At 38.3% G+C, this 25,076-nt stretch overlaps 1 protein-coding gene across 2 annotated transcripts; it reads right to left on the bottom strand.

The window, feature by feature from the left end:
* Positions 1–2,589: 2,589 nt before the first annotated feature.
* FASTKD2 (FAST kinase domains 2) lies at positions 2,590–25,034 on the bottom strand. Of its 2 annotated transcripts, XM_045560249.1 has the most exons (13): positions 24,988–25,034; positions 23,492–24,321; positions 21,065–21,168; positions 20,247–20,355; positions 19,850–19,973; positions 19,541–19,680; positions 17,363–17,535; positions 9,124–9,290; positions 8,070–8,285; positions 7,593–7,677; positions 5,778–5,892; positions 4,656–4,776; positions 2,590–3,215 (listed from the first exon to the last, which is right to left on the bottom strand). In XM_045560249.1, exons 2-12 carry the CDS (start codon positions 24,221–24,223, stop codon positions 4,657–4,659), a joined length of 2,085 nt encoding a protein of 694 aa, XP_045416205.1. In that variant the 5' UTR covers positions 24,224–24,321; positions 24,988–25,034; the 3' UTR covers positions 2,590–3,215; position 4,656. The 2 variants fall into 2 exon arrangements, with proteins under 2 accessions (XP_045416205.1, XP_045416204.1); XM_045560248.1 differs by lacking the exon at positions 2,590–3,215 and having other exon boundaries at positions 4,573–4,776.
* Between the last annotated feature and the right edge of the window lie 42 nt (positions 25,035–25,076).

Genomic DNA, 25,076 nt, shown 5'->3' on the forward strand with positions numbered 1-25,076 from the left:
ATTCAGTTGTTGGTAACAGAAACCACTCTATTTAGTTTAGACACAATGTGCCTGGATGTTAACTTCTGGCCATTTGCAGATGCCTCCTGCTAACAAGATGAATGGAAGGGCTCAAGGAACAGCCAGCCTTTAGTCTGACTTCCAGGGAGGACTCTCAGGGCACCATGACAGAGCTGGCTGTCCAGAAGCTGGGAAATCATGAAGATGCTGCCCAAGTGCTGGTCCCAGAGCCACATTACCTAAGCCACCATCCCCACCAGCAAAATGGCTCCATATCCTGCCACATCACACCCTGGGATCTCTGCTATTGATATTCCAGAAAAACCAAATGCTCCATGGCTGTGTTGGCAGAAACAGCAGAAACATGGTCTCTATATCATTCGGCCTTCCCTGTTTCAAGGCACATCCACATGGAGGAAGCTAAGTCATATTTGGAATTCAAGCTAGAAAGGATCCTGGGAAATGCAGACTTCAGCTTTCTCCGGGCCCACCAGTGAGCCATAGCACAGCCATGTGCACAAGTAGGTAACAAGTGAGTGAAGACATGTCTATCTCCTCAGCCTTCTGAGGAGCCACAGCTCTCTTGGCCAGTAAGCTCCTCACCTAGAAGGGAGCCCAAACAGGGGGACTGATGCTCCTCCTATCAGTCCCCATGGATAAAGACATGACAGGCCTCTGGCACTCACTGCTCTCCTGTGATGTGTTGTGTGAAGCCAAGACCATGTCCAGTCACCTGGAAAGCTATACAAGAAGCCTGCTGCCGAGTGGGCCACTGACCATCATGGACAAGGTACCCTCTAGCTGCTGAATAATTTCATTGGACAGTCAGTTGGGGTTTGGGGAATGCCAGCTCCTCACAGGTACAGCTCCAGGTATACGCTCCAAATACTTCTATTTGCTTAGAGATACCCAAGCTAGTTGCAGGGTGACTACTCTAACAATACAAACACAATCTATAAATTGGAACTTCATCGTTATTTAGAAATACTTGGGGCCGGGCGCGGTGGCTCACGCCTGTAATCCTAGCCCTCTGGGAGGCCGAGGCGGGTGGATTGCTCGAGGTCAGGAGTTCGAGACCAGCCTGAGCGAGACCCCGTCTCTACTAAAAATAGAAATAAATTATGTGACAACTAAAAATATATATAGAAAAAATTAGCCGGGCATGGTGGCGCATGCCTGTAGTCCCCGCTACTCGGGAGGCTGAGGCAGTAGGATCACTTAAGCCCAGGAGTTTGAGGTTGCTGTGAGCTAGGCTGATGCCACGGCACTCACTCTAGCCTGGGCAACAAAGTGAGACTCTGTCTCAAAAAAAAAAAGAAATACTTGGTATGAAAACATTCAATTACACTTGAGATCCATTTGTATTATCACCAAAAAATACCAATATCACATTTTATCAATGATAGAAAAAGAAGAACAGTTAGGCTATACATGTAACTTTCAATTTTTGAATGTTTTTTAAAAACAGTTTTAAATTGTTTCATCAGCTATTTGTATAAACAGTTTCTTGTCAATGGTAACTAACAAGAATTTGAAGAATTTATTAAAATGTCTTAAGAATTGCCATTTCAAGCATACAACTTGATATTTAATAGTTATGTCTAGAAAGCAAGAGCAAGCTTCTCATTAAGGATTCTGGAAAAAAATTATAATTTGGAAATTTCATACAAAACAAAATTTTTTTTTTTTTTTTAGATGGGGTCTTGCTATATCACTTAGGCTGGTCTCCAATTTCTGGGCTCAAGGAATCCTCCTGCCTCAGCCTCCCAAGTAGCTAGGACTATAGGTGCACACTACCACCATGCCTGGCTAAAATTAACTTTTAATATCTTCCCTAATACTTTGGATTTTACTAATTTCTTCTTATGTTATTTTTTTTCTGCCAAGCTCCAAACAGACACCCCAAATGCTCTGCAGCTAGTGCTACAGACACACCATTCTTTACTATGTATGTCATAGATCTGCAGTCCCCAAATGCTAGGCCACAGATCAGTACCAGTCTGTGGCCTGCTAGGAAACTGGCTGCACAGCAGGAGGTAATCGGTGGGCAAGTGAGTGAAGCTTTGTATATATTTACAGCTGTTCCCCATCACTTGCATCACCACATAAGCTCCTCCTCTTGTCAGATCAGCGGTGACATTAGATTCTCATAGGAGCATGAACCCTACTGTAAACTGCACATTCGATCTAGGTTGCTCATTCCTTATGAGAATCTACTGCCTGATGATCTGAGGTCGAGCTAAGGCAGTGATGCTAGTGCTGGGGAGTGGCTGCAAATACAGATTATCATTAGCAAAGAGGTTTGACTGCACCACAAATGTAATGCACTTGAATCATCCCAAAACCATCCCCCCCACCCCCCCCACCCCCATCTGTGGAAAAACTGTCTTCTATGAAACGGGTCCCTGGTGCCAAAAATGCTGGGGACTGCTGCCATAGATCCATGGTTTCCAGGGGACAGAGGGAAAGGCAAAGATAGAGGAACCTTTTAGAGGTGGTGGATATGTTCATTATCTTGATAGTGGTAATGGCTTCATAGGTTATGTGCGTGTATATATAAGTCAAAACTTACCAAATTGTGCACTTTAAATGTATGCAGTTTATTGTATGTCAATTATACTTTAATAAAGCTATTTCTTAAATTACAAGGGAAAAAAACCACAAAGCACATTCCAGAATGGTATTCATTTACATTCCACCAGCAGCATATGCAAGTGCTTGCTTCGTTACACCTTCGTCAGCACTATGATTCTCAAAAAAAAAAAAAAAAAAACACTGCTAATTTGAAAGGTAAAAATATCTCATTTGTTTGAATGTGCATGTCTTTACTAGTAGATGGAAATTTTTTCACACTGATCAGCTCTTTGCCCTTTTTTCTTCACTGCCACAAATCAGTGGAGAACACTAACCCCAGTGCTGCTAGTGAAGAGGACAAACTCAAGACAGTTACTATCCCAAAAGCTAGTTATAAGTATTCATAAATTTGTCCAGTCCTTTGAATATCAGTCATACTTAAGCCACCAGAAGAAACTGATACTTAGCCACCAGAAGAAACTGATACACATTTAACATTTAAAGAACAAACCTTAGTTTCTTCAATAACAGGGTATTTTCATCTTGTTCTGAAGATTATAAAGGTCAAATCCGTTGGCCAAGTGCACAAAACTAGATGATATCCAATCTGGAGCCAGAAGCCAGATCTCCCGCGACAAAAGCTAAAGAGCAGTAGAGGAAGAAATGATGATGACATGATGTGGGAACCAACAGCATGGCTGAGACTTTAGAAAATCAAAATTCTTTTGGCCTTAACTTCCTCATCCTTAAAATGAGGAAGGTGTATTAAATGATCATTAAATTTCCTTTCAGCTCTAACCTTTTCTAAATGCAGGCTGGATAAGTTGATAAAACCTGACAACTCTTGCCATATTTCTGCAGTTTTTGTCTTGCCAGCCTGGGAATCCTCAACTACTTGTCTTACAAGCCTATGCCAACTCATATTCAAACTCAGCCCTGTCCTCCTCTGGGCAGCCTTGGGCAAATAACTTATCCTCCTCTTAGAGATGAGGAAATGCACGCTCAGAAAGAACCATAATAGCAACTACGGCTCAAGGGTTGTTAAGACAATGAAAAGAGAGAATACCTATGAATACTTAGCAGTGCCTGGAACGCAGTAAGATGTTTAGTAATTGTACATCTCTGTATCTGGGGGTAGAACAGTACCAACTGGCATGGGACTCATGTGGAAAGTTCCAGGAGAGTTCATGCCTATTCATCACTGGATTCCCAGTGAGTCAAATACTAGGTAGAAAGGTATATTGAACAAAATGTTTGAACCTGGACAAATATTTGAACAAAGAATGAACAAATATACCTCAGGTATATTTGTCCTCAGGTCTGATTTACAACACAGTTCAGCTATATATTTAATTTTTAAAACTTCATGAAATGGTGGGAGGAATAAAGGGGAAGAGAGTAGAAGAAAGGAATGACCTCCACAACAGCAAGTTATCATGCCTATGTTATCAGCAAGTTATCACAGCCTATTGGTTTTAACAAATTTGAACTCCTTGCCATCCGTGTATTACCTCATCTGTTTCTCTTATGGCCCATAAAACACCACTACCAGCAGCGCTTGTTACAAATGGCAGTGTCATCCTCACTCATTTTTAACATGCTACCTCACTAATTCCTACACTTGGTCCAACAGCTATCTGGTCAATGCTTGAAAATGATTTAAAGGTATAGCTCCAAGTCTTAGAGCAGCTATGGCAGAACTATAAATACTCAGATTCCAAACATGAGGACTGCCCACATCAACTTGCCTGTAACCCATCACAACTAAGAAACCAGTTTTTAATGCCTTGAAGCTAATGAGAAGAAGTGAAACCTACAGCTCATGAATTTCTCAAACATCTGGGCACTAGAGGGAATAGGTGTGGTTGGAAAAATGTCCCTTCTGGAATTTTCTCAATATAGTCTAAAATGCCAGTAAAAACACTTCTTCCATTCTTAAAATTAATTTTAACAGTGAACTGAAGTAACATTTTTTGTCATAGTGAGCAGCCAGGTTACTTGTATTGACAACTGAATTATAGTCTTTATTAAAGTTATTTTTATAAATACATGTCTCCTAATGAGAAAAGGTTGATTTTTACTTTAATATGTGCTTTGCAAATTTATATCACCAGCAGGAAGGTCTTCGACTGAATAGATTTTAGTCTTCAAATATGTGACTGCATCCTCCATCTCTAGTTGGTCCAGCTCCCAGTTATTGACCTTACCAAAGAAAGGAACACAATCAGTTTGTGAGACAATGATGCATAAAATAAAAGCTAGTTTAGAGATCCAAACATACTAGAGTAACATCAAGTCAACTGCTTTTTAAAAGCAAATGTTACCTTCTAAGTACTCATATTTTAAAGTCCAAATAAGAACATGTACCAGGGATGAAGAAAGCTCTAACAGTGAAAAGTATGAAAATTTTTAAGGTCCTTTAAATGGTGCAAAAATTACTTTCTTGAGAAAATGTTCCTTAGAATATGTATAATCACCAATATGAAAAACAAAGCCTTAAATAGCAGCCCATTAAGAGAAAGGGGCCAACTGAATCTCAATAATCCATGCATAATCCATTTCTGGATACTAAAGTACCACAATGGAACACTGGAATGCTTACATTTCACATTATCTGCAGGACTGAATGAGTGGCATTTAGATAGATCCCAACATCAACACACATACCTATTTATTTGTGAGGTTCTAGATATACAGGGACATCTGAAGAGGGTGTTCAAGAAAAGCTGTGGTGCAGAGAATCAAAGCACAGCACAAGAGGGAAGGCCCATCCTCTCCCAACCATCCAGCTCCCTCTAGTGATAAACATCCTCTAACAGCCTCATACTTAGCCATGAAAACAAAGCTTTCACATCTTTTCTGCTCTTGTTCAAGATAACCTGGAAACTGAATATGGTTTTGTATATCTTAAATTAAATAAAAAAACGTATTATTTACATTCTTCCTCTTAATAAACAAGGACTAAAGCTGACCCAAATAACGTTTATAAAACCCCTGGTAAATGATAGTTATTAGCTGAGTAGAAGCCAAATCATGTACCAGAAATGTTCTTTCTCAAAGAAAACAATAACTAAAACATTTATTCTAATAATGCTGGCAATTCCTCTGGAGTCCTAGTAGCCAACTTCAACCACACGATTCCTGGCAGCTATTAGAATGTGCATCAGTAATTGAAGAATATTTCATTTGCATTATTTTCTTACCACGATCACATGAAAACCCATTGCATTCAAATGCCTCATTTTCATAGCAAAGAATCCTCTGGGGTGGCTTGAACCCAAACAATAAGTAGATCTAGGAACACACAGCACAGCTACTCTGAAAACAAAAATAAACAGAACAAGAACAGTTACGGACATTACCATTTACATCTTGCTGCATTCCTGCTCTTTGGAGATTTCAAAGGTGAGCTCTCCACTGACAACAGTCCTCACCATTCCCAACCTCTAGCCCTTCACTCCTATGACTTGGCCTCTGCAGACATGCCAGTATGTAATGCTACCTTATAAACCAAAAGCACATAATGAAATGCTTGACACAAAGTTCTCTCTTATGTTTAAGGGATGGCTACATTTTTGATGCGGAAAATTCTCAGATATGAAAGCAGCCACTTTAAGGGTTGCCTGTGTGGTGCTGATTTCTGATCTGAGTACTATTATTCACACTACCAGAAGCACTGGTGTAGATAACACCAAATGGTGAGAGCTCTTCTTATACATATTGTCTCCCAGAGAGAAGAGCATTTAGAAACCAGAACTGGCAGATCAAATACAAAGAAGAAAACCCTCAGAAAAAGGCAAGACCATTAAAAAGATAAAATGTATAAATATAACAAAAATGTGGAAGGTGTAATTTGTTTCCTCATTGTTCCTGGCACTTTGGAAATAATAAGTTTGTTGAGAAAAATGAAAAAAAAAAGACATTTATATTCTGTTTTCTACTATACTCTGGCTATTATAAAACAAGAGAAATTTTCTATTTTTAAAGGAATGCTCAGACTCTTCACTTCTTAGTACTTTATGCTGAGAACTACCATGTTATTTCATTATGCCAGAACAATGCAGTACCCAGAAAAGAAAAATGATTATTGAATGGGGTCAGAGAAAAAGTCTTTTTTGAGGGGAGATGGGTAACATGGATAGGAAAGACAGCAGTTGGGAAAGACAGCAGTTGAAAAAGATGGCCAAGGAATCAGCTCAACGGATTCAGAAAGGGGTAAAAATCACAGAACTGTACATGAATGGAGAGGGATGGGCAGATAAGAGTTTGAATCCTTACAGTTTGAATCTGTACCTCTCTCTATCACATTTATGTTAGTATCCAATCCAGTAACAGGGGACATAAGTTCCTTGGGGTTAGGATCCACGTGTGACCCATCTCTGTGTGCCTCACAGAGACTTTCCAAATGCAGGTGTCTGTGCAGTGATTACATGAACTTATGCATCGACTAAAGAGGCAGGATATTCTCTCATGGTGTAGCATCATATTTCTCCCAGAGACACCATTTTTATGATGTAGGAACCAATGAAACAACTTTGCATTAGCTTCAGTGTGCTCTGACCCATACAGATACAGCTTAATTAAAAATCTAAGGTTTCTCTACCCCTGGAAAAGTCTTGGTGGTAGAACAAAATATTTACTGGGTATCTGATTTTTGTAGAAGCCTCAAGTCTTTATGATCACTATTATATAATCTTGCCAAAACTTTACACTGCACTGATAGTTTCAACTACGTTAATACTGTGTTAGTGAACTGTTTAGCTTCAAAACCTAATTTTTAAAAAATGTCTCTTTCATTAAATGGCCCAACTCCATGACTGAATTGAATATGATTACATTTAACCATAAGGCCCACATTTACACCTAAGGAGTAGATAGATTTATGGATAAGAAGTCTCTTAGTCCACTGAAAGCTCCATACAAACATATGGTCTTATTATTATTGCTATTTACTATGAAGTCTTTTAGAATTAAGATTTAAATTCGAAAAGCCCAGCAAATGAGTATATGTAAGCAACCTTTGAATATCTGTAGCAGAAGTTGCATCCATGTCAGAAAATGGAAGCACTTGATTCCTGTTAGTATCCATTCTAATTTCAAAATCTGGAAGAAAAAAAATTACTATTAATTTTTCAAACATTGCTCAAAGTGATTTTTCTGTGCCAAAATGTCTAATACCACTACTGATAACAGAAGTAGCTAAAATATATTGAGAGCTTACTGTGTGCCAGATGCTAGTCTAAGGATTTTACATGTATAATTTCATTTATTGGTTACAAGAACCTTATAAGACAGGTATTATTTTTATCATCATTTTACAGATAAAGAAAGTGAGGTTGGTAAATGCCTAAAGTCACAGCACTAGTAAGTCATAGAGCAAGACTGCAGACCCAAGCAATCTAATTCCAGAGGCAATGCTACACTATGCTAAACTGTTGCTGCAAACTTCTAATTTTTTGTCAAAAAAAAAAAAAAAAGAAAATAAAGTTCCATACCAATATGATAATTATGTGGCAACTGTACATTTTTTGAGAAGTATCCTTCACCTCCCAGAAGGCTACTTAGCGCCTCTGTAACCTTTGTATTTGGATCTGACGGTGCCGACGGCATTTGTGGCAGTAATGAGTCTATGGCCTTGTAAGAAAAAGTATCATCAAGTTTTAGACAAGTATTCAAAATATGAAGCTTGTGAACATTCCTCTCCTTGTCATCTAAAAAATAAAACAAAAAGGGAAGAAAATACATCATTTAGAAAAAATACTATTGCCACATTTTAAAAACTGTATTAATGAACCTATATTTCTAATTATCTCTTTCTTAACACAAGGAATCTCTGTGTCTCCCTAGTTTCCACAGTGTCTAGGTCAAAGCCCTGTACTTGATAATGTTTTAAGGTTTAAAGTATCTCTAGAGTTCATTTAGTCTAAACTCCTCAATTTACAGATGAGGATGTACCCAGGAATGTTAAAAAGCCTCATGATTAAAGGCAAAGTTGGGACTAGAATCCAGGTTTTCTGGGTTCAAGGCTGTTTCCCCATGATTATACTGCCTGAAAAATAAGCACACAGTATTGATGCTTCACAACTCAATTTTGGGATTTTATAACACTGTTTTTAAAAGAATTTGAACTACGCCATTGTCAGATACATCATCAAATTCTATACATCCATCTGAATGTTGCTTTTCCTTGTTTAATATTAAAGACTAAAAGTCAACAGTTAATTTGGTTGTAAGACTAAATAAACTCACTAATTTGGTAGCTATTTGTTTTCTTGCTCTAACAAGCATGCCCCATTACAGGCCATGTGTGACCAACTGTTTACAGCTGCAAAAGTTGATTTAGTTGACTTCAAATGTGACGTGTAAGGATTAGGAAAAGGAAACAGCTCTGATCAAGGACCTTTGACTTCACCATTATCAGTCCTTTCCTAAGTAATATCTGCTCTGCAAATTTTAGCCAACACTGCTCCAATTAAGCCCCCATCGAGAATCACAAGGCAGCTAGTGGCCATGCCTTATTTCAGTCACCATTATGCACTGCTATCCTACCTGATGTCAGCAGCTCACTGATGACATCCTTCTGGAGAAGCTGATTAACAAGGGCCAAGGGGAAATAATTCATCAAGCAAAATGAAGACACCACACTCAACAGGTTTTCAGAAGAGACGTGGTGAAGACAACCAGTCACAGAACTAGCCATCACTTCTAGGAACTGTCTGGAAAACAAAGAAAAGTCAGTTTCCAAAAACTTGAAGACAAGGTCATGGTAGGCCTAGTTAGGTGCCATAGAACCAGTATCTTTAAGGATTCCAAAGGAAGAAGTTAAGAAAATCAGGTTTGCAAATAGGCATCAATGCACACATCATTTGGGCCAGGTGGCTATCATAAGTGTACATATTCAGTAAATGTTGGCTATTGCTGTATATCTTGCACAAAACAAATGTTTCGTAAACTTTAACTCATTTAATTCCCATTAAAATTCTATGGGTAATAATAATTATCATTTTCATAATAAAGATGAATAAACATGCTCAGAGAAGTTGAGTAACTTTTCTAAAAACACACAGCCAAGGAAGTAGTGGAGACAGTATCAGAACCCAAGTTGTCAGGCTCCAGAGCATTTTAATCATTATGCTAGATTTTCAACAAGGCCTGGATCACCACTGTAGTTTCATAACTAATTAAAATTCTCTAGCTATCAATACTCTGGGTAAAAGAACTATGAGGAAGCTTGGTTGAGCCCAAGAGTTTGAAGCTACAGTGAGCTACGATGCCACTGCATTCTAGCCTGGGCAACAGAGTGAGACCTTGTCTCAAATAAAAAAAAAGAACTGTGAGCCTAATGCTACCACCCAGAGCTAATGCTACACAGTATGCCAAAGCAGTTAAGCACAAATGAAGAAAAGATCAAAATTAGGTGAGATCACTTGCCCAGAGTGACACTGCTAAGAAATGACACAGATAACCTCCGAACTCATGTCAGTTGGACTCTCAGGGCATATGCTATATATCATTGTATAGGAAAAAACGAAACATATGCAAAGCACTGTCTTATTGCAGAGGAAAGGACAGTAGCTTTTGGGAGAAGCAGAATTTGAATAGGTGGAAAAAATGGGAAAAGGGAAGAACATTTGAATGGAGCCCTAAAAGTGCTCACTGTTTGCCTGATGGTGAATAACTAGAGAGATGAAGGCCCCGAGCAGTAATTCTTACATCAGCAGCAAATATGCCCAGAAGAATGTCCTTAGTAACAATGACACTGTAAAGGCAAATGTTTGAGATCAACTGGGAGGTCCCTGGGCAGGGACAGATGGGTCAGGGAGGAAGGGGGCTGTGGCAGCCTAGGAGAATTGTGGGCGTTGCTAGGGGATGGGAGGAATGTAACAGATCCTGGAGAAAACAGGGAGGCAACACTTATGAAACTGGTGACTGATGGCTTTAGGAGTATGCAACAGGACAGAAGGGGCTGCAGATGAGGAAGCTGGAAGCCTGGGTGGTGATCCCCTCTCTGATCTTCTCTTGCCCCACTCCTCATACTGTTAACTCGTGCTTCAGCAGCCCAAACTGCTGCTGTTCCCTGCACGTGCTTGCCATTGCTTTCCTCCAGCCATGCGTATACAGTGCCTTCCACTCGGAATGTTCTTCCCTGCTTATCTGCCCATGGTGAACCCCCATCTATCCATCCTTTACATGCAGCTCAGCCCCACCTCCCCTGGGCAGCACTGCCTGACATCCCTTGACCCTCCTTTTTGCCAGGCTGGCATCCTGGCACATCCCACCTCTATTTCCAAATATCCCAGATACAACTCTATCACGCTAGTTTTTATGATATATTAATATTTAAAATTGCCAATTTAGGTATCTAGCTTACCCATTACACAGAATCCTCTGGCAAGAAGGGCTGTGTCTTATTTGTCTTTGTCCTACATACCCATGGGCTTGGTAAATGTTTGCTGACTAAATGAAGAAATAAACTTAGATGAGGAAGACAGGAGAAGGAGCTTGTCAGTAGAAAAGTATGAGTCAAGAATAATAAGCTGACTTCCAAAATTACAGAACTTGAGACACTTTGGGGATGTACGGTGACGATATGCAACCCACAGAGACTTAGGTCTAGAGCTCAGGAGCACACTAATAACCCGAGACGCAAAACTGGGATTATCTATCTATATGGGAGTAAATACAGATCAAGAAGAGAAGAAACCAAAGGATCAAAATATCAAGAATTTAAATGTTTTTCTTCCTTGGGTTTCAAACCCAGGAAGATGCTCTGGATTTAACATACCCTCTCCCCCACAGGCCATCACTTAAATAATGATTAATGTAGGCCGGGCGCGGTGGCTCACACCTGTAATCCTAGCCCTCTGGGAGGCCGAGGCGGGTGGATCACTCGAGGTCAGGAGTTCGAGACCAGCCTGAGCGAGACCCCGTCTCTACTAAAAAATAGAAATAAATTATGTGGACAACTAAAAATATATATAGAAAAAATTAGCCGGGCATGGTGGCGCATGCCTGTAGTCCCAGCTACTCGGGAGGCTGAGGCAGTAGGATTGCTTAAGCCCAGGAGTTTGAGGTTGCTGTGAGCTAGGCTGACGCCACGGCACTCACTCTAGCCCAGGCAACAAAGTGAGACTCTGTCTCAAAAAAAAAAAAAATAATGATTAATGTATAGCATGTGGATAAACAATAAGCCAAATTTCCTGCCACTCTCCTACCTAATCCATCTCTTCTAGTCAACTCTCTTCCCAAATGCTTTGAGTCACTCTGCTTCCAAAACCTTTACCACTCTAGCCCAAGACACCATCTTCCTTTCTCCTTTCTCTGGGAAACACTCATTCAGGGCCCACCATTTACTGCCTTCCTATGGATGTACAAAACTTGTGTTCTTAACTGGTCTAGGAAGGATATGGAACACAAACTTCTTTCTTTATAGTCCTCAGAGTACCAAATTCAGGCAACTGCACACTCATGGGCTTTCAGGAAATTGTGGCTAATTAATCTTGATATATCAGCCACATGGCCCCTATTTTTCCTTTGGAGGAATGTTGAGGTGGGAGCCCAGGGGTCTGATCAGGGTTTCTCAGTCTCAGCACTATTGGCATTTGGGGCTGGGTAATTCCTTGCTGTGAGGGGCCATCCTGGGTACAGCAGGATGTTGGCAGCATACGTGGCCTCTACCCACTACAGACAGGTAGCACATACCCCCTCTCCAGTTGTAACAACTAAAAGTGTCTCCAGACATTGCTAAATGTCCCCAGGGAAGCAAAATCACCCCTAGTCGAGAACTACTGGGTTAGATGAAAGCAAATAGACAAAAGGACAACATTCATGAATCCCTTCCTGTTCAAATTCTAGTACTGCTGTTATTCAATTTCCCAAGTTTTGTTACCTTTGTTAGCCCCCCTCTATTTCTAACATAACCATTTTGTTGGACTACGTTATCTCTTGGGCTGCCTAGAGCCAGCTGAAAACCCCTCTACCAACCCAGTGTGTGTTCTCTTAATCCCATGAATCCACGGGGCTATTTCTAGAGTTTTAATTACCACTTAGCTTGACACTAGTTGTCTAGAAAATACAGAAGGTTAATGAGAACCAGGGTCACAGCAAACCCAAGCCAGGGGAGTAAAGGGGGGATAATTTTCAACTTTTATTAAATGCCTATTCTTTGCCAGACCCTGTGCTAAGTTCAGGATAACAGGAACCTGGGTCTGACTCTAGAGAGCTTGTCAACTGAGGAGCAGAGACAGACTTACTGACAAATAACTACAAATATGTGGTCAGGGCTCTACCAGAGATCTGGGTAAGGCATGACAAGCACAGGGGATCTGATGGAGACAATTAGGGAAGGCCCTGGAAATGCAGTAAGAGCTGAGTCTGTCCATTGATGGAGAGTAGAGGAGGCAGCCCAGCACCACTTCATTGATTAAATGCCCCTAAGGGATGGGCATTTGACCCAAACCTAGCCAATCAGATTTTCTCTTTTGGAAATATGAAAATTACAGGGACACAAAGTGGGAAGAGTCAAGTCATTTGGTGGCAAAAAAATGGCCTGCAACTCTTGCCACTAAGACCCTCAGCACTGCCCTAGTTTGTTCCTCTAAGACCTCTGTGACCTATACTCTAATTTTTTTTTAATCTAACAATCACTGTGTGCCAGGCATTGTTTTAAGAAGTTGACATAGGTTAACTCACTTAATCTTTATAACAACCCATGCAATAGAAATAACTTATCTTATGCATTAGAAATAACTCATCTTCATTTTAATAGATGAATAAACTTGAGGTGCAGATAAGTAATTTGCCAAAAGTCAAGCAGCTAATGAATGGCAGGGCTGAAATTCAAACCTAAGTATGACAGTCTGTGTTTTTAATCACTCTTCTAACAAAAGACCTTTTATATACGTTTCTAGTTTTTAATGAACCCCAACTGATCCAGAAAGTAAAAAAAGATGTTCTGGGTGGACAGTAGAGGTATGAAAGAGCCTGGCATAGCTGAAGAATTATTGTATTTAACAGTAGAAATATATGGTCGTGGTTAAAATAAAAAGAATAGAAAGCAGTGGTTTGTGACCAAATGAATTGTTAGGGTCAAAACTGAACTATGGGAGGGGAGTAATGTCAGCAAGGTGGTCGAATAGAAAGGTCCAGCTCTTGCTGCCCCACAGAAACACTGATTTAACAAGGATATACAGACCAAAATACCTCTACGAGAAGTCTGGAACCCAGTTAAGAGACTGTAGTACTCCAGATGAGCACAAAACCAAGAACAACCACGTTGACACTGGTAAGAAGAGCACTTTCACTTTGCCCAGGCCAGCGCCTCAGCTCAGCACCAAGAGGGATTGCCTTAGCCTGGGACTTCTCCCTTGGAGAGAGAGAGAAGAGTGTGCATGCAACCTCTCAGCCTTCCAGTGTGCTGCCCATGGGGCTGGTTTCTCTCTTGCCTCACGTGGAATACTAACAGGACCAGCACAGATCAGATGCCTAAGGGCAGTTAAGAACAAAGGAAAAGGGGTGAGCAGCTTCCTGCACCCAGTCAGCACTGGGAGACTGACAGAAGGTGTAGAATCTGAGGCTTCCCCCTCAGGAGAGAGGGGGAGGAGTGGAGTGTGTCTTCAACATCTTGGCCTTTTGGTGCACTATCCAAGGGGCCAGTTTCTGTCTCAACTCACCAGGAGAGCTGATGGAATCAGCATAGTTCAGATGCCTGGGATCAGTTAAAAAGAAAGAAAAAGGGGCCAGTGGGCTGCAGCAGGCAGCATAGCTCTGGAAAATGGGAAGCGCAGAACTCGGGGCTTCTCTACAGGGAAGGAAGCAGAGGGGAGCGTGCTTCATATGTCCCAGCCTGCAGTACAGCAGTCAAACACCAGAGGGAGCAAGAGATTTCAGGTTCCTGAAAAAAGAGAAACTGATAAATCCCTCTACTTAGAAATCCACACATACACATCCATAGACAAGGTCTGAGAGCCTCCCAGTATCTGGGCTGATTGGTTAAGGTCTTTCCTTGTCAAAATCAGTTTGTAAAGAAAGGGAGAGAAGACAGTTTCTTCAAATGTGTAGACACCAACACAAAGCTATAAGGAGGAAAAGGAATTAGGGAAATGTGATACAATCAAAGGACCAAAATAAATTTTTAGTAGCCAACTTTAAAGAGATGAAGATCTATGAATTGCCAAAAAAAGAATTTTAAAGGTCATCTTATAAGAACACAGACAAGTAAATGGAATCAGGAAAACGATACATGAACAAAATGAGAATATCAACAAAGAGCTAAGAAACTATAAAAAAAGAACCAAACAGAAATTCTGGAGCTGAAAAATACAATAACTGAACTAAAACAATTCAATAAAGGGCTACAATAGAATACTTGATTAAGCAGAAGAAAGAATCAGTGAACTAGAAGCAAGTCATTTGAAATTTATCCAATGAAAAAAGAAAAAAGAATGAAAAAGTTAAGAAAGGGTAAGGGACACCATCAAGCAAACCAATGTATACATTAGGTGTGTCTCAGGAGAAAAAAGAAAGGAGCAGAAGCTCTTACAAGGATAGGATGCCTGCTCTCACCACTTCTATTCAAAATAGTACTGGAAATTCTAGCCCGAGCAGTTAGGCAAAACAATAAAATAAAATAAAATAGAAAAAGTAAGAAAAGGCATCCATATCAGAAAAGAAGAAGTAAAATGATCTGTTGTATTTCTATACACTTACAACAAATTATCCAAAAAAAAAAAAATTGGGAAAACTATCTTGTTTACAATAGAATCAAAAAGCATAAAATATTTAGGAATAAACTTAATCAAGGAGGTAAAAGACTTATATATTGAAAACTAAAAAAAAGTGATTAAAATTAATTGACGAGACACAAATATATGGAAAAACATCCCATGTTCGTGGACTGGAAGACTGAATATTGTTAAAATGTCCATACCACCCAAAGTGATCTACAGATTCAGTGTAAGCCCTATCAAAATCTCAATAGTATTTTTTACAGAAATAGAAAAAAAAATCTTAAAATTCATATGGAACCATCAAAGATCCTGAATTTCCAAAGCAATCTTGAGAAAGAAGAGCAAAGCTGGAGGCATCACACTTCCTGATTTCAAAATATTTTATAAAGCTACAATAAATACACAATGGGGAAGGAATGTTCTCTTCAAAAAGGGTGCTGGGAAAACTGGCTATCCACATGCAAAAGAATGAAATTGGAACCTTATCTTACACAATACACAAAAATCAACTCAAAGTAGATTAAAGATTTAAATGTCAGCCTTGAAACTGTTAAACTCCTAGAAGAAAACATATGGGAAAAGCCTTATGACATTGGTCTAGGCAGTGATTTTTCTGGAGATGATACCAAAATTACAAGCAACAAAAGCAAAATTAGACAAGGGGAACTACATAAAACTAAAAAGCTTCTGCACAGCAAAGGAAACAATAAACAAAGTGAAAAAGCAACCTACAAAATAGGAGAAAAATCTTTGTAAACTATAAATAGGAAAAGCAGCTAATATCCAAAATATATAAGGAACTCCTATAACTCAATAGCAAAAAAATAAATAATGTGATTAAAAAATGGGCAAAGGACTTAATAGACATATCTCCAAAGAAGACATATAAATGGGCAACAAGTATATGAAAATATACTCAACATCACTAATTATTAGGGAAATGAAGATCAAAACGACAATGAGGTATCACTTCACACCTGTTAGGATGGCTTTTATTTAAAAAAACCCAAAAGACAACAAATGTTGGAGGGGATGTGGAGAAACTGAAACCCCTGCACACTGTTGGTGGGAGTACAAAATAGTATATGGAAAATATTATGAAGTTTCCTCAAAAAATTTAAAAGTAGAACTACCATATGATCCAGCAATCCCATTTCTGGGTATATTTCAATTCATATGAATTGAAATCAGGATCTTGAAGAGATATCTGTACTCCCAGGTTCACTGCAGCACTATTCACAACAGCCAAGATATGGAAACAACCTAAATGTCCATCAACAGATGAATAGATAAAGAAAATGTGGTACATACATAGAATGGAATATTACTCAGCCTTTAGAAGGAAATCCTGCCATATGCTACAACATGAATGAACTTTGAGGGCTAAATGATTATGCGAAGTAAAATAAGCTAGTCACAGAAGGACAAATATTACATGATTCCACTTATATGAGGTATCTGAAAAAGTCAAAGTCATATAAACAGAGAGCATAATGTTGGTTGTTAGGGGTCAGAGGATGGGGAATAGGGAGTTGCTGCTGAACAGCTATGAAGTTTCAGTTATGGAAGATGATTAAGTTCCAGAGATTGTACTACAGGCACCGTAAAATACCTAAAATATAGGTGAGATAGTTAAAACATAGGCATAGTTTAAAACATTATACTGCATACTTAAAAATGTATTAAATGTTCTAACCACAATAAAAAAACAACAAGAAAATTTTTCAAAGATACATTTCTCAATTTTTCAATAAAGTTAAAGAAAACTAAATTATAAATTTAGGAGAGGGGCTGGGATAGCTGGGAAAGTTTGAAATGAAAACTCCTATAATGAAGTAACTAATATATTACAAAGATCAGAGAAACAAGCAAGACAAAGAGCAGCAAATATAAAACGGAATTCTGTTTAACTTTATAAATGAGTAAGGAACATCATGTTTTCTTTATTGATATGGATGATAGCTATGGATGTGTTCACTTGTGATAATTCATTAAGCTTATGATCTTTTCTACAAACATGTTATGTGGTAATAAAAAAGTAAAAAAGAACAAGTACATACTCTTTGTTCTCACATTTGTAGACATGATTGAGAGAAGAATACACAAGAAGAATAGAGACAATGTTTTTCATGTTTAGGGAAAGAGGTTCCTCTACTACTTTCTTCATTAACATGTCCATCAAACCAATAGGTCGAAAGCCAAGGTTTTCAAATGAAATGAGTAGAAAAATAACCTTAAAAAGAGAAAGAATTGAGGGAAAAAGTCGTTAATAATTACAGGATGCTAAGAGTATTTTTTTAGATCTCAAAAAACTTAAACAGCCATACAATTGTCCTGATCAACAGAATATACCCTAAAAAGGAACAATTATCTTTCCCTCACAAAATCTTTTCTATTAATCCTTGAATTCCGTGTCAAGTTAATAAGCAATCTCTTTTTATAAGCTGAGAACCACAGCATAAAATGGTTTCCATATTTCCATTGCATTTAAAAATAAATCCTTTCTTATATGCTTTTCATACAACAGATCTGAAAATTACTTTTAAACATACCTTTTCTGAAGTTCCTCAAAATGTCCAACTCAATCTTGAACTCCTCCCACGCCCAAACCAAGACATTTCCTAGATTCTAACATGTAAAAGATAACTCAAAATTTCTATATTTAATATTAATTCCTATAAGTGAGAATGGAGCTGAAATATCACGATTAAAATAAATTTTCCAGTTCACCTCCAATTCCTTCTCAGTCTTTCTCACTTATGATTATTACTTCTTGTTCCAGAATCAATTCCCATAATAAACTAAATATTCATCTTACTCTCCAAAGTAAACTGAACCTAGTGATCTAACACAGTTACTACCTCCATCATTGCAAAAAGTAGTTTCAACCAGCTGCTTCATTTAGATGTTTATTATTAACAGAGCTCCTGAATTTAAAGGCTTTTACTCTGAAGGAAATAATGGACGTGATCATTAAATAATGATATTTTGGCTGGGCGTGGTGGCTCACGCCTGTAATCCTAGCCCTCTGGGAGGCCGAGGCGGGCGGATTGTTTGAGCTCAGGAGTTCGAGACCAGCCTGAGCAAGAGCAAGACCCCGTCTCTACTAAAAATACAAAGAAATTATATGGACAGCTAAAAAAATATATATATATATAGAAAAATTTGCTGGGCATGGTGGCGCATGCCTGTAGTCCCAGCTACTCAGGAGGCTGAGGCAGGAGGATCGCTTGAGCCCAGGAGTTTGAGGTTGCTGTGAGCTAGGCTGACGCCACGGCACTCTAGCCCGGGCAACAAGAGTGAGAATCTGTCTAAAAAAAAAAAAAAAAAAAAAAAAAAAACATAATGACATTTTATTCCCCAAAAACTATAAACCTAAGGAAAAAAAAAAAACTATAAACCTGCCACATCACCCATCTTTATTATTCTAAATCCAACAAGAAAAAAGTGAAACACAGAAATAATGCTAAATATCTAACCAAAGCACCATACAACCTTTTGAAAAACAAATAGAGCAAACTTTGGACAATATACTTTTTGTTTCAGATAGAAAGATGATCAAAAGATTGAACAGTATACAGATGTATACAGATGATCGTCAACTTACAATGGGGTTACGTCCTGATAAACCCATCATAAATTGAAAATATAAGTAAATCAAAAATGCATTTAATACACCTATCGTACCAAACATCATAGCTTAGCCTAGCCTACCTTAAAATGTGATCAGAACATTCATGTTATCTTATAGTTGGGCAAAATCATCTAACACAAAGCCTATGTTATAATAAAGTGTTGACTATCTCATGTAATTTATTGAATACAGTACATTGTATAGTATCAACTGTTTACCCCCACGATCATGTGGCTGACTAGGAGCTGCAGCTCACTGCCACCACCCAGCATCACAAGAGAGTATCCTATCATATATTCCTAACCTGGAAAAAGATCAAAATTCAAAACTGAAAGTACGGTTTCTCTAGGATCTGTGCAGCTTTCACACCACCATAAAGTCAATATATTGTAAGTTAAACCATCGTAAATCAGGAATTATCTATATTAACAAGTAACCCCCAGATAAAAATATTAAGGAGCTAGTTTTTCAAAAATCAATTTAGCGTGGGGATATCTTGGTATGTTAACTGCTATAAGGGTGAAAGAGAAATATTTAAAATGCTAAATGAATTAATTATAATATGCTTTTTCAAAGTTTCTGAGGCTTATTCTAACATACTCACTTGTTTCAATTTCCAGATGTCATAAGTTGCAACCACGTAGTCTGCTATTCCCTTGAAGAGATCTAAATTATGGTATCGGAGGTCTTTGCAGGACTGCAATATGTTCATCAATATTTTAAAAGGAAATCCATGGATATTATCTTTAAGAATGAGTTAAATAAATAAACAAAAATTACTAGATGGTTTTAAATATAAGATTCAAGATACTTGACACTTATTTTTCATACATAAGGTTTTTAAAACAAACAAAAGAAATATAGTCCAAAACAGTACGTCAGATGCTGCAAATCATGAAAGAAAAATTCTTACCTATGACCATCTTACTGCATTCATTCAAGAGTACCACAGAACGATGATTCATGGCGGCTAGTGCCTCAAACATGCGCTGGCTATTCAAAATAGAAAATCTGTCTAATTCACTTAAGGCTTTCATCTAAAGAAAAACAAATTTAAATTTACTATTTGTGGCAAAAAAAAAAATAAAAAAAACTTTTATTTTTAAGTAAAAACAATGAAGTTTGAGAAAAATAGGTAAATATCTGTATTTATATATAGATAAATGTCTACTTCTATTAACTCACTTTAGCAGAGCTAAACCCAAAGGTACAGCAATGGTCTCCTAGAAAATTAACTTAAGGAAGTGATAGTGGGTTATAAGAAATAATTTTTTCAAATATCATTCGCTAGAGAAAATTCAGGTATTTACCTCTAGTTTCCTTTTAAGAGCAATTGGTGCATCTTTTCCAATACATTTCATTACAGCTTGTAAAGTGAAGACACGTTTTATTTTCCAAACTTGCTGATCAGCTAGTATTCTGCCATCAAACACAATAAATATTACAATCCTAGAGTCTTTAAACCAGAAGAGAAATCTTACAAAAATTTCATTTGGTCCAGCTCCTACTTCTTGTAGGCAAAAAATATGAATCCCAAATAAACAATCTACCTGCTCAAGACAGTGTAAGCAGTTAGTGAAAGATCTAGCCCCGATCTAGTACTATTTCCTCTCACATTATTGTGCTGTCTTTATTAATGAACAATTCGCATCAGGAGATTATAGGAAAATAACCTATGCATAGTCAATAAAAAAGGGAATTAAGTGTTATTCTCACTAATCTATGACATTAGATCAGTTGCATCAATTTTATAAATTCCTTTTCAAGCTGGGCCAGTGTCATATAGTCCCCACATAGTGCTCAAATAACTATTTTGAATTAAATATACAAATCAATTCCCCCCCAGCCCACATCAGTACTATGTTTTAAGATAAATTAATTTCAACTTCAATGTTACTCAGGTTTTTCATGGTGGACCCCAAAGGCAGTATTATTTCCAAATTTATCTCATCCAGCATCAGGATTTTAAGCTTGATAAGGTATTAAAGACTATAACTATCACAAAGCCTCCCCAACCCCCACACCAAAAAAAAAAAAAAAACCAATTCAGTTTCCATCTCATTTGTTTTATTCCAGATATAAGAGGAACAAAGAAAACCACTTGAAGAAAGAATAAAAGAGTTCTCACCTCAATCCTGCTTGAAGAACATGCACATTCTGACATGGCTCCATTGCCTCTATAATAGCCGACAGAATAGAAAGATATTTCTCATCACACTCATTGATACGTTCCTATTGAAATATAAAGACAAAAACACTACAGGTGATGAGCCCATAGTAGACTATCTCACCCAAGCAAAATCACCAAACTGACGCTTTCAATAAAAGGATTAAGTATCAAACCAATAATTCCTACAGTCAGTCCACAGTGAAGAGCATCTTTGGGAAATAAGACGTCATACTTCAGTGAATTTTCCAAATAACTGATACACATCCTTTTATGCATCAACACATTTTTACCTTCACCATTATCACTGAAAATCCACTTGGTATTGATTTTATTTCCCTGCTTCTGAAGCAAACTTTATCAAACATTATTTTTACCTCTTCTGAGAACCCAAAGTCATAATGAAAACAAAAACAGTTCAAGTACAGTAGTACAAAAACTACTGAGGTGCATAGGCAATTTGCCCATTTCTAAGGATCCTTAGATGGCTGTGCTCTTACAGTTCTATGTCCTTTCCCAGGTATCAATCAAGCTGAAACTTCAGTTATGAATCTTCCGAGTCACATCTCCTGCCACATTTCATCACCACTATTTGGGTCTGAAGGGGAGCTCAGGCTCCACAGATACTTCCTTCAGGTCCCTTTAGTTAGGGTACTAATTTAGATTCCAGAAACAACATTGGGCATTGTTTGGAAAGTAAATAGTAATAACACAGCTTACCTTTTTTCAATTTAATCACAATTAGTCTATATACCTCACAAGAGTAGTTATGATCACATCTGAGGAAACTTAGGCTAAACGAGGTATGCTCTTTTGCTAAACTTACATGACTAACCCAATCACAAAGTCTCAAGTCAAAACCAGACACTGATAATAAACAGATAAGGCTGGAAGAAAAAAAAGGTTTCATTCCCATAGGAGGGTTTTCTTAACAATTTATAGCATTCCATCAATATCTGCTGTGAACGGAAAAGCCACTTGGCTATGTTTGAAGGGTAAATTCACTGATGGTACATCGTCCTTTCATCTCTAGCTAAAATGTCTTTATAACATTCCAACAGGTCAGTGAGACACAATGATACACATAGATGTTCTGACTCCAAAAATCCATTGCTCATACCTCACCAGTGCAGATGCTATGCTGATGTGAATATCTGTCCAAAATCTAGTAAGAGCATCTCTGACCAGGTAAGGTGACTTATTATAATCCCTTTTAACTAATACATAGAGAACTAAAACATAGTCTACCAAATAAACATGGATATTCTGTGGTTTAAACAAATGCATACACACACAAAATAAAAATTATGTCTTGATTGAGGACATATGGAAATCTCAGTAACGTAAAAAGTGAAAGTTGAAAACTCTCATATACTTATGAACCCAATTCTTGCAGTCTATAGCAAGATAGGATATATGTGAGATTATCCCCAGGAAATTCTTGTCTTTTAAAAAATTATTAATTATGATCATTGAGTTTAGAAGTCTGAAGTCTCCACTCTTAAAATGTACTTGATTAACAAGCTAATCTTTTCTTCATCACATCTGGCACCATTTCAGTGATATCATGCAGGACACCAACATTCCTGTTTTAAACTAAAAATGGCTCCCTCCATCCAATTTCGTCCTTCTTCCAATTCATTTTTCCACTCATTCTGTGATCTAAAATACAAATTTGAGCATGTCGACCCACTGCTTAAAATTCAATGGATTCCCATTGTCTACAGGATAAATACAAACTCCTTAGCCAGGCATAAAAGACTCTTTATGATTCGGCTCCTATTTTTCTAGCCTCACGTCCTGTCACTAAGTAAGCCCCTTGCCCCTCTTCTCTCCCCTTTGACCACCACATGCACAACTTCCTCCCTACCCCCTCAAACACACAATCCTATCATTCTGTGCTTCAGCCACACCAAACTACATTCAGCTCCCCAAACTTTCCAAACTTTTCCTCTGGGATGCTAGGGCATGCAATCCTCTCTGCTTGAAACACCATCACTTTCACTATCAATCCTCTCATCAGCTCAGGCATCATTGCCTACTGGGCATAAATTCCAACTCTACCATGGACTAAGTCCTCTTCCCTCCCCATCCCTTCTCACCTTCCTTCAACTACCCAATATTTTTTTGTATATCTTACGTCTCTCCTCATTTTAGCTTCTTCATTACTGCTAAACCCCGGAGAAGGTAAATAGGGCAATCTTTCATTAACTCCATAGCAAAAGGAAGAAAAGACCTAGCTAATTAATTCAGGTCTCTAAATCATACAATATATGCACCATTTCATTAGATAGTCTCTTTTAAGGAGGCTACATATCTATTTCTCTTCATTCTTTCAAGATATTCTAAGCCAAGTAAAAATATGTTGAAATCTCCTTTTGATTTTACCTGGATCACCCTTAGCAAAGTCTGTACCAGAAGAGTGTTCTGAGGAATTCCAAGCTTCACCATAGCATGAAGACTGAACAGCAAATGGCCATAGCGCATGAACTTGGCTTCTCTCATCATATGTTCACAGAGCTGGTTAAATGCAGGGTGGGTAAACATCAGTTGTTTTTCACAGCGCTTCTGGTCTTCAGACATCCTTTTGGCAATTGTCCACATTGCCGTGAAATAGTTACTACTAGGAAATGTGGGTGCTTTTGAAAATGTATCTAACACATCACTCAGAGAATTACACTCCTGAGACAATTTTCTATAGCTGATAGGGGTTGGCTTTGTTTCTTTAGTGAGAACATCTTCATTGGAGACGTCCTGATGAAAGCTTACTTTCTTCAATCCATTATTGGGTGTATCAACAGAGACGACAGAATGTTTTGAGTCAAAGGACAGTCTTCTAGGGCAAAGTAGTCTGTCAACTCTAAGAACTGTTAGGGTGCTTCTGCCCTGTGTTGGAAATGCATCATCTCCTGATTTAAAAATGAATGCATCCTGGAAGAGATATCTACTAGATGATCTAGATGATTGAATTCTGTTATCAAAGTCATTTAAGGGATGGTTTCTTGGGTTCCAGTTTGAATAAACAAATTTTGGTCTGCAAAATTCCACAGTTTTGCTTCTTGGAACTAAAGTATGGAATTGTCTGAGGTTCCATAAAAAGGAACCTGCTTTGTTACTCATTTTGCTAGCCACTGAAAAGCTTCCAAATAGATTTAAAATTGTCAATATGAAACAAATGTCACTTTTACTAGTGAAAAAGAATACATGCTGTCGTTTTCCTGTAAGGGAAGGGATAATAAAAGGAATAAAAATTAAACCAAAGCTTTTACTTAAAGAAATGAAATACATTTGACAGAGACAATGGGAACCTATGAAACCATTAAAAATTTTTAAACGGTAAAACCATTTTACCAATATAGGCTTCCTCCACGTGTACAACAATGTGTACAGGTTTAAAGAAGCCAGGTTACTTTGGAAGCAATCGTTGTATAAATGAGATTTTTTTAAAGTGAATTTCTGGTGGAAAAGCGTTTCATAAAGCTACCTCTGCAGGAGGGACTTTTGTTAGTTTGCCATGGAGATATGTTCAATAAAAGTAAGGGGGTTAACAGTGACAGACGATTTTCAACTTGAGGATTTAGCAACGGCCCAATCTTCAACTATTAAGAATAGGGAATTGGACAGGTAGAATGGCTAAGGCGAAGAAGGGGAAAACGAAAGTGATGTGTGCATGTGGCCTGCATTTAGGAGAAAGATACACCACCCAGCCTCACCAGACCTCAGAACCAGCATCTGGAGCCTGTCCTTTCGCAGCTGAGCCGCCTAGCATTCACCCACCACCCTAAACTTAGTGCCGGACGACCCCTGAGACCTTTTCCAGCAGAGTAAAAAAGTCTAGGGTGTGATACTGCCAATCGCTCCGCCTATACTCGTTCTCCACTCACCTTAGAGCAGAACCCTGTGGCTATACATAGGCGCGGCCATGACAGCTTCCCCGAGAGTTCCGCATATCGCGAGATTTTACGGATTCCTT

This window comes from Lemur catta, chromosome 8, assembly GCF_020740605.2.
Source record: "Lemur catta isolate mLemCat1 chromosome 8, mLemCat1.pri, whole genome shotgun sequence".
Lineage (NCBI taxonomy): Eukaryota > Metazoa > Chordata > Mammalia > Primates > Lemuridae > Lemur > Lemur catta.